This window comes from Hemibagrus wyckioides, linkage group LG29 (genome assembly GCF_019097595.1).
Source record: "Hemibagrus wyckioides isolate EC202008001 linkage group LG29, SWU_Hwy_1.0, whole genome shotgun sequence".
Taxonomy (NCBI): Eukaryota; Metazoa; Chordata; class Actinopteri; order Siluriformes; family Bagridae; genus Hemibagrus; species Hemibagrus wyckioides.
Genome location: NC_080738.1, coordinates 19732312 through 19742551, shown reverse-complemented (window position 1 = coordinate 19742551; position 10240 = coordinate 19732312). Strand labels below are relative to the sequence as shown.

The 10240-nt window shown below is 40.7% G+C and overlaps 1 protein-coding gene across 1 annotated transcript in view; it reads left to right on the top strand.

Annotated features, from left to right (window-relative positions):
* The first annotated feature begins 1654 nt into the window (after nt 1–1654).
* LOC131349160 (uncharacterized) overlaps nt 1655–10240 on the top strand; it is a 30487-nt gene continuing 21901 nt past the window's right edge. The window contains exons 1-2 of the mRNA XM_058384577.1: nt 1655–1814; nt 1971–2178. Coding sequence (XP_058240560.1) covers nt 1655–1814; nt 1971–2178 — 368 coding nt within the window. The remainder of the gene's footprint in view (nt 1815–1970; nt 2179–10240) is intronic.

Below are 10240 nucleotides of genomic sequence, written 5' to 3'. Positions count from 1 at the left end.
ATGCCTATCAGACGAAGGATAAAAAAAAAGTTGTGATGCGTGTCAAAGGCATCACGCAGACCTTAGAATGCCGCAAGAGGGTCAACTTTGACAGCGTCAGAGATATGGTGGAGGATTACTTAAGGATCTCTGGGGAGGTGGGGGTTATCGAGATTCCTCAGCAGGGGATAACTCGTGATAAAAAGGGCTTCTCGTTAAAAACCTTGTCATTTCAGAAAAAGCTTCGGGTTGTATATACGACAAAAGATGACTCTTTCCAGACGGTATTACTCTACCGTTCGGATATTAACCGAATATAATTTTTAGAGGGGCAAATAAATAAAATGTCACATCTCAATGTTATAGAAGAAACAGATTTCGAACACAGGTTCGTCTGTCCTTTCTCTTGTATGATAGCAGACCCTAGTGGGTGTGGGAAAACCTATTTTGTGAAAAGTGTATTGGAAAATTGTGAGAGTGTCATGAACGTAGTCCCCAAAAACATTGTGTGGGTCTACACTTCTTACCAGCCTATGTACGATGAATTGCAAAAGATGAATAAAAAGATTAAATTTGTCAAAGGGCTTCCTGATTCTTTCGAAGATGAAAGCCTGTTTCCTCATGACTTAAACCATTTGATCATTCTGGACGACATCATCTTTCAAGCGTCTGAGCATCCTGAAGTGGTTAAAATTTTCACTCAGTACAGACATCACAGAAACATGAGCGTCATGATGCTGACTCAGAATGTGTTTCAGCGAGGTAAGCACAACCGTACCATCAGCCTGAACTGTAATTATCTGGTAATGTTTAAAAACCCTCGGGATAAACTACAGGTGAGCATATTAGCCCATCAGATCTTTCCCTCACAAAACGGTTATTTCCTGGAAAGCCTCGAAGATGCTATGAGAGATCCTCACGGCTATTTAATCGTCGACCTCACCCCGATGTGTCCAGATCGCTACAGGCTGAGGACCGGGCTGCTTCCTCATCAGAGATCGACGGTGTACGTCCCAAAAACCTAAGACATGTCATCTCGTATAAAAAGGAATGCTCCCTTGCTCGCTGCTCTGTACCACGCCGGCCCTGGGAAACGTAAAGACATTCTCGAACACTGCTCTCACGACTTTATCAGAACACTGTGTGAGATCTCTTTAAACCTTCTCAAGGGTAACATCCCCTTAACCCCTTTGCAATATAAAAAATTCAAAAGTGGAGAAAAATTATCAGGCTGTTGGCAGATGAAAAAACCTGTTTAAAGAGCAAACGCAGGGTTCTGAAGAAACAGACGGGCGGGTTTCTTCTACCTTTGCTCTAGACCGTCATACCTCTGATCGGGAATCTTATCGGAGGATTCTCTAGTAGACAGTAAAAAAAAAAAAAAAAAAAAATGACTTTGAAGAAAGCTCAGAAAATGTTTCTCGTCTCTCCCCGTCGATTAAACGGTATGACACGACCTACGGTCAGAGAAACGGCCGAAGACGATTTGGAGTAAAATGAGGGAGGTATTAAATGAACAAGGGTTGAGTTCTTATGAAAAAATAAAAAAATATGACGCTTTGCTGCGGAGATATTTGACGTTGCTGAAGCAGGATCAACGAGACGAGTGTAGGGTTACTCTGACATTACATGGGAGAAACGTGGATGGAGAGGAGGAGGAGGAGGAGGAGGATGCATGGCCCCCCGCTGGGCGCACTTCTCCGCCTCGAAGCGCACAAAACCGACGGTGGCCGACGGGGCAGATTTCGACCGTACAGGGTATGAGGTTTTGAAAAGCCTGCCTCCTCGGGATCGCAAGAACGCCAGATACATCGTCGAGAAATTAAAGGAGAGCGGTGGGGGTTGGAATTTGAAGGGGGAATTTGTTTATAAAAGTGAGACAGCGAAAGGATCTCATATGATCTATTTATTCAAACATCTTTCTCTCTCCTATAAGAAAAAAAAATCACCCCCTCCCACCGGTTGGTCGCAATTTTTGAATACTCTATCAGAACTGAACATCTTTTTATCTTCGGTGAATAACCTGCATGCTTGCGATCAATACCGCTCCCTGAAGGAGGGATTAAAAACACATCGCGAAAGGACCTCGGAGAAGAAGAATCCGTCATCATCCCCGCCTTGGATCACACCCTCGGAGCCTCGTGCTTCTAAGAAGCTCAGGAGCAGAAAACGAATCATTCTGTCCCCTCGGTGGATCGAGTATTCACAATAATAATAGACAGAGACAATTATTTCATCAGTAAAGTGGTTTATTAGACGAATCATTATGCGTACGGTCTTTCATTTTCACAACTTGTTTTTATAAGTTGATAAAGAACAACAATGCTGCCCCCCTCTTTTATTTTTAACCCCACATTTTTTCACAAAATCACGCACCATAATATCATTTTTTATAACATCCTCGTCATACAGAGACAATACTTGCTCGAAAGATAAGCCTATGGCTCGGTGGTAAAGATAATAGATGCAGTGCTGACCGCATACGGTAGACAGTCGATGTTGCAGTTGTCCCGTGTGATACTTGATGTTTTCGGAGCGTTTTTCCAAAAACTCCAGGATGGTCGAGGGGAAGTACCAGAATTCAGGAGATGATCCGTAAGAGTCGAAAAAGGTAGCTTCCCCATCTTTTTCCAGGGTTAAAGCCAGCCAGTGTTCCCCGGGCATGTGAGAAGGATGTGTGTTGACCACGAAATACGTGGGGCATGTGAAGGAAGCGTTCAGAGAGGGTAAGTGGTCAGAAGCCCACATGCTGCAAAACACTTTACCTGTTTTTAGTAGAGTGACGAATCGCGCTTCTCCATCTGGCAATCTGATGGACGAGTCTGGGTTTGGCGGTTGCCAGGAGAACGGTACTTGTCTGACTGCATTATGCCAAGTGTAAAGTTTGGTGGAGGGGGGATTATGGTGTAGGGTTGTGTTTCAGGAGCTGGGCTTGGCCCCTTAGTTCCAGTGAAAGGAACTCTGAATGCTTCAGCATACCAAGACATTTTGGACAATTCCATGCTCCCAACTTTGTGGGAACAGTTTGGAGCTGGCCCCTTCCTCTTCCAACATGACTGTGTACCAGTGACCAAAGCAAGGTCCATAAAGACATGGATGACAGAGTCTGGTGTGGATGAACTTGACTGGCCTGCACAGAGTCCTGACCTCAACCCGATAGAACACCTTTGGGATGAATTAGAGCAGAGACTGAGAGCCAGACCTTCTCGTCCAACATCAGTGTGTGACCTCACAAATACGCTTCTGGAAGAATGGTCAAAAATTCCCATAAACACACTCCTAAACCTTGTGGACAGCCTTCCCAGAAGAGTTGAAGCTGTTATAGCTGCAAAGGGTGAACAAACGTCATATTGAACCCTATGGATTAGGAATGGGATGTCAATTAAGTTCATATGCGAGTCAAGGCAGGTGAGCGAATACTTTTGGCAATATAGTGTATATACATACATACATACATACATACATACACCCTGATGAGCCATAAGATTGTGAGCAGTGCCAGGTGAAGTGAATGAGACTGAGGGTCTCCTCATCATGGCACTTGTTAGTGGGAGATGGGAGAAGCAGGAAAAATGGGCAACTGTAAGGATTTGAGTGAGTTTGACAAGGGCCAAATTGTGATGGCCAGATGATTAGATCAGAGCATCTCCAAAACTGCAGCTCTTGTAAGATTTCCAGTCTGCAGTGGTCAGTATCTATCAAAATTATCCTTTAAGTCCTGTAAGTCGTTGGAGGGCCATGGAAGCCCCACATCACAACTTACAGGACCTAAAGGATCTGCTGCTAACATTTTGGTGCCAGATACCACTGAACAACTTCATGGATCTAGTGGAGTCCATGCCTCAATGGGTCAGGGCTGTTTAGGCAGCAAAAGGGGGACCAATAAAATATTTGGCAGGTGGTCATAATGCTATGTCTGATCGATATATACACTACTCACAAAAAATTAAGGATATTCGACTTTCGGGTGAAATTTCAGGATGCACCTAAAATGCACTATAACCTTTCCAGGTGAACTTAATTTGACCTTCTCTACACTTCTGAATGCACATGTCCAACTGTTCAGTGTTTCAGTACTTTCTGCAGAACTTGCTGTTCTCTAACAAGGTGCTTAACGGCAAAATTGGTGTTTGATCCATGAATCGACCAATACATTTTCTGGTTCCATTATAATTGGTATTTAAACAGTCCTCTTCATCATGCTGTTCACATTTTGACATCATGAGACCAAGACCACACCTAACAATTGATCAACAGTACCTCACCATTGTGAGGCTTCAAACAGGATGTTCTCAGAGGGAAGTGGCCACTGAGCTTAGAGTGTCACAGAGTGTCATCAGCAGGTTGCTGACACAGAGGTACAGAGAGACTGGAAGAGTCACAGAAAGGCATAGAAGTGGACGTCCTTTGGCCACATCCCACGTTGATGACCGCTTCATTGTGAACAGTGCCCTGTGGAACCGGATGATGAATGCCACTCAACTCCAGGCACATTTAAGGGAGGTGAAAGGCACCCAAGTGTCACGTCAGACCATTTGAAACCGTTTACATCAGCGTGGTCTGCATGCTAGACGACCTGCAAGGGTACCTGACCACACCCCCAGGCACAGGCATCAGGCCAGGGAGCATTTACGCTGGACGAGGGACCGGTGGGCCTCAGTGCTGTTCTCTGATGAAAGTTGATTCACGTTGAGCGTAAATGATGGTCGCCAACGATCTTGGAGATGTCAAGGAGAGCGCTATGCATCAGCCACTGTTGTGGTGGTGTTGCAGTCTGGGCAGGTGTGTCCACTCAATACAGAACTGCCCTACATCTTGTGAATGGTACAGTGACGAGCCAATACTACCTGAATAACATCATTAATCCAGTCATTGTGCCCCTGCATGAACAACACAGGCCTAATTTCATCTTCATGGACGACAATGCTCCAGCTCATCGAGGTCACATCATTAGGGAACGGCTGCTGGAGGCTGGGGTACCTCAAATGGAGTGGCCTGCACTTTCTCCAGACCTGAATCCCATAGAAAACCTATGGGATCAGCCAAGTCGCCGTGTAGAGGCTCGTAACCCTGCACCCCAGAACCTCAATGACCTGAGGGCCGCCCTTCAAGAAGAGTGGAATGCCATGCCTCAGCAGACAATAAGTCGACTCGTGAACAGCATGAGACGTCGTGGTCAAGCTGTAATTGATGGTCAAGGGCACATGACAAATTATTGAGACATTGAGATTTTTTGTCGTGGTATACCCACCACTGTTGTTGGCTTCAATAAATTGTTTGAGATGAGGAAATCACCATTGCATGCTTCTACTTAAATGCCCTCCTTTCATGATATAATATCATATATACACACACACATATATATATATATATATATATATATATATATATATATATACACACACATTTTTATATAAAAAATTATATAATATATAACTAATTAATATAACTAAACAAATAAAATCAAAGAAAGGCCTTTTTCTTTTTGTGAGAAAAACAAAATGGATAAAATTACCTACAGGTGAATCACATCAGATGCAAATTATTAGAAGATTGTTCCAGAGCATTTTGAAGGAAGCTTGTCTTATTTAAACCTCAATCATTTAGTTTGGTTTGCTGTGAGAGTGAGAGTATCACCATGATGAGATCCGAAGAGCTCTCTGAGGCCTTCAGAAAGAAGATTGTTGATGCTTATGAGTTTGGTGAGGGATATAAAAAGATCTCAATAGAATTTGTAATCAGCCATTCCACTGTCCAGAAACTCATTTACAAGTGGAGAACATTCAAAACAACTGTAAATATGTCCAAGCAAATTCACCCAGAGAAGCAGACCACAAGATGCTTAAAGACCTCCAAAAACCCTAAAATATCATCATGGGACCTACAGCAAGCTCTTGCTACAGTTTAAGTACATGAATCAGAAAGAGACTTCAAAACTTTAATTATGGGAGGTGCACAAGAAGGAAAAAAAGGAAAGAACAGAGACAAAGGCCAAGAATTCTGGAATAATGTGCTTTGGACAGATGGGTCTAAAATTGAATTATTTGGATACCATAACACGGCATTGTTTGGCGTACACCAAAAAACCTCATACCAACTGTGAAACATGGAGGTGGAAGTGTTATGGTTTGGGGATACTTTGCTGCAGCAGGACCTGGCCAGATCACCATCATATAATCCATTATGAATTATACATTATATCAGAACCATTTTTGACAGACCATCTGTCATAAAAATTCAAGCTAAAATGGAACTGAACCTTGCATCATTACAATGACCCAAAACAAACCAGTAAATTCACCAAGGACTGGCAGAAATGTGAAAAATGGAGAATTCTGGAATGGCCAAGTCAATGCCCAGATCTAAATCTTATTGAGATCCTGTGGGTTGATTTGAAATGGACTGTGCATACAATTAACCCCCCAAACATCACAGCTGAAAAAGTTCTGCATTGAGGAGTGGGTGAACCTTTCGTCCAGTCAATGTCAGGAACTGGAACTGGCTCACTGAGGTTATTTCAGCCAATAGGGAAAACACTAGCTATTGGGGCATAGGTGAAATTCTCATTTTTGTTGATATCTTTTGTTTAATAAGTGAAAACAAAGTGATGTTTTGTTGTTTACATGCAATTACATCACTTTCATCTACAGGTACAAATTAAAACAAGATCAGAAACTGACGTTGACATTTCAGTACACCCCCTTTGAAAAGTAACATTTTAAACAATATCTCAATGATCTATCATTATCCATTCTTCAATAATGACCTCTTTTAGAGACTGGTTGCTGGATGGAGAGTGATGTTCAACTTGTCTCTTTAGAATTCCCCATAAGTGTTCGATTGGGTTCAGATCAGGAGATGTACTTGGCCACTGAATCACTTTCACCCTGTTCTTCTTCAGAAATCCAACAGTGGCCTTAGATGTGTGTTTAGGATCATTGTCATGTTTGAAAAGTGCATGAAGACCAAGGGCACGGAGTGATGGTAGCATCTTCTCTTTCATAGAGTGTAGAGCAGTACATCTGTGAATTCATGATGCCATCAATAAAATGCAGCTCCCTGACACCAGCAGCACTCATGCAGCCCCACAGAAGGACACTGCCACCACCATGTTTCACTGTAGGCACCATGCATTTTTCTTTGTATTCCTCACCTTTGTGATGCCATACAGTTTTGAAGCCATCAGTTCCAAAAACATTTATCTTGGTCTCATAACTCCGGAGTATAGAGTGCCAGTAGTCTTCATTTACAGTTACATTTACATTTCTGGCATTTGGCAGACGCTCTTATCCAGAGCGACATACAAAAGTGCTTTAAGTCTCTATCATTGAAAACATTAACACTGGTTCAATCTTCATCTTTGTCAGCATGGGCCCTGGCAAACTCTAGGCAGGCTTTTTTGTGCCTGGGCTTTAGGAAAGGCTTCTTTCATGGACAGCACCCATGCATGCCATTCCTCTGCAGCGTATGCCGTATTGTGTCACGGGAAACACTCACCCCAGTTTGGCTTTCTACTTCTTTAGGTAACTGCAGTGAACTTGCATGCCAATTTTCTTCAACCCTTCTCATCAGAAGACGCTCCTGTCGAGGTGTTAACTTCCATGGATGACCTGGACAACTCTGTGAGATGGCTGCAGTTCCATCTTTTTTAAATTTTGTATCACTTTTGCTACAGTATTCTGACTGATATGTAAAGCTTTGCTGATCTTCTTGTAGCCTTCACCTTCCTGGTGTAAAGAAATTATTTTCTTTCTCAGGTCTTGTGACATTTCTATTCCACTGCTGACAGCATGAAATGGGAATGGGAAATGGGTTTTCTTTGATTAACACCCTTTTATAGTCAACTGTCTGCTGGATACCTGTCTGATTACGCAATCACACTCTTGTTATCGTCACTATTTATTATTATTATTATTATTATTAGTGTTTTATTACTCTTGTTATTGTCACTATTTATTATTATTATTAGTGTGATTGCATAAGGAGAGCGCACACACTAGTTTGGGTTTTTCTCTGAGGTTATCGGTAGATGCCGTGCGTGTAAAACATTACTCCACTGATCTCAGTAGTATTATAAGCTGCAGTTTAGCTTATTTGTTAGTGCACCTCGCTACCCGCTCGGAGTTGTATATATTATTTGAGAATTTCTTGCAATTGTTTAAGCAACATATCGCTTAAACGGTAATGGCTAGAAACATGGTTCCAATGCTAAAATATTGCTCACGTTGTGCTTAAGTGTGCTATTATTTTCATGCTGATAAGTATTATAGTTTATTTTATATAAATTTTTAAATGTATTTTTCACGGACTTCAGACCGCTACTGTGTGTGACGTCAGCAAGAGTGAGGGAAGAGGTATTTTTTAAGAGGTGTTCCTACAGCTTGAATTCTTACTCTACAACCACATGAACTACCTTAAACTTTTTAAACTGTGACTTTAGCTTGTATATATTATTTGACAATGTATTGCAGTAGTTTAAGCTAGCTCTTTGCTTTTCACAATCACACACATTTTCTTCTGGAAATGCAACATTCTAGCTATTATTATTATTATTCCGTTTCCTGGGCGCTCTACTAGTCCTAAACGATAATAGCTAGAAACATGGTTCCAACGCTAAAATGTTGCTCATGTTGTGTTGCTATTACTTTTCATAATGATAAGTATTATAGTTTAATTTATATTAATTTTTAAATGCGTTTTTCACGGACTTCACTTCCTGGTATCTGTATGGACTAGCTGTGACGTCAGCTTGAGGTTTTTCTTTTTTTAAGGTCGTATCATCTTTAAACTGGTCCTACAGCTTGAATTCTAACTCTTGCAGTCACATACCACCTTAAACTTTAGCTACGGTTCACTTCTTGGTTTTCGTACGGACATTTAAGCATAGCACGCATACTAATTAGTTTTGTCTTCATATTTTAACTGTGACTTTAGTTTGTATTTATTATTTGAGAATGTACTGCAGTAGTTTAAAGAACATAGCTCTTTGCTTTTCGCAATCACACGCATTTTATTGAATAATTAGACTCACCTGTGGTTGAATTCTTGTTAAATTAGACAAATGTAGTCTAAAATTTAGCTTTGCTCCAGAGAATTTCAGTGGGGTGTACTCATTTTTGCATCACCCTAATTTGAGTAAAACTGAAAATTTTGTTCTAGTTATAAAATTTATGTAATAGTTATATAATTAGTGTGATTGCGTGATTGTTATCGTCACTATTTATTATTATTCTTCCGGTTCCTGGACGCTACTAGTCCTAAACGATAATAGCTAGAAACCTGGTTCCAATGCTAAAATCTAAAATGTTGCTTATGTTGTGCTTAAGTGTGCTATTACTTTTCATGCTGATAAGTATTATAGTTTATTTTATATTAAATTTTAAATGCATTTTTCACATGGTTCACTTCCTGGTTTCCATATGGGCTAGCTGTGACGTCAGCTAGAGGTTTTGCTTTTTTTAAGGATGTATTGTCTTTAAACTGTTCCAACAGCTTGAATTCTAACTCTTACAGCCACATAGTATCTTAAATCTTAGCTATGCTTCACTTCCTGGTTTTCGTACGGACATTTAAGCAGAGCGCACACACTAGTTCATTTTGACTTCATATTTTATCTGTGACTTTAGCTTGTATATATATTATCTGAGAATGTCTTGCAATAGTTTAAGCATAATTAGCGTGTATATATTTAATGGAGGCTATCGGTAGGTGCTGTGCAGGCAAAGCGGCTAGTGGTAGGTGCTGTGCATGTAAACCTCACCTTAATTGGTTAACTTGTGAATGAAATTGATGGCTTGCACTTTGTTAGAGTGCCCGCCTCCAATACTGGAGACACGGATTTGAGAGTACATGGGTGTTGTGTGTGTGTGTATATATATATATATATAGATAGATAGATAGATAGATAGATAGATAGATAGATATATTGTCAACATTTTGGAGACTGTTTTTGTGTTTATTGAGATACTGCTTAAAATGTTATTTATATATATATTATATATTTTCAAAGGGGGTGTACTCATTTACACTGGGCACTGTATGTGCATATATATATATATATATATATATATATATATATATATATATATATATATATATATATACACTATATTGCCAAAAGTATTCGCTCACCCATCCAAATAATCAGAATCAGGTGTTCCAATCACTTCCATGGCCACAGGTGTATAAAATCAAGCACCTAGGCATGCAGACTGTTTTTACAAACATTTGTGAAAGAATGGGTCGCTCTCAGGAGCTCAGT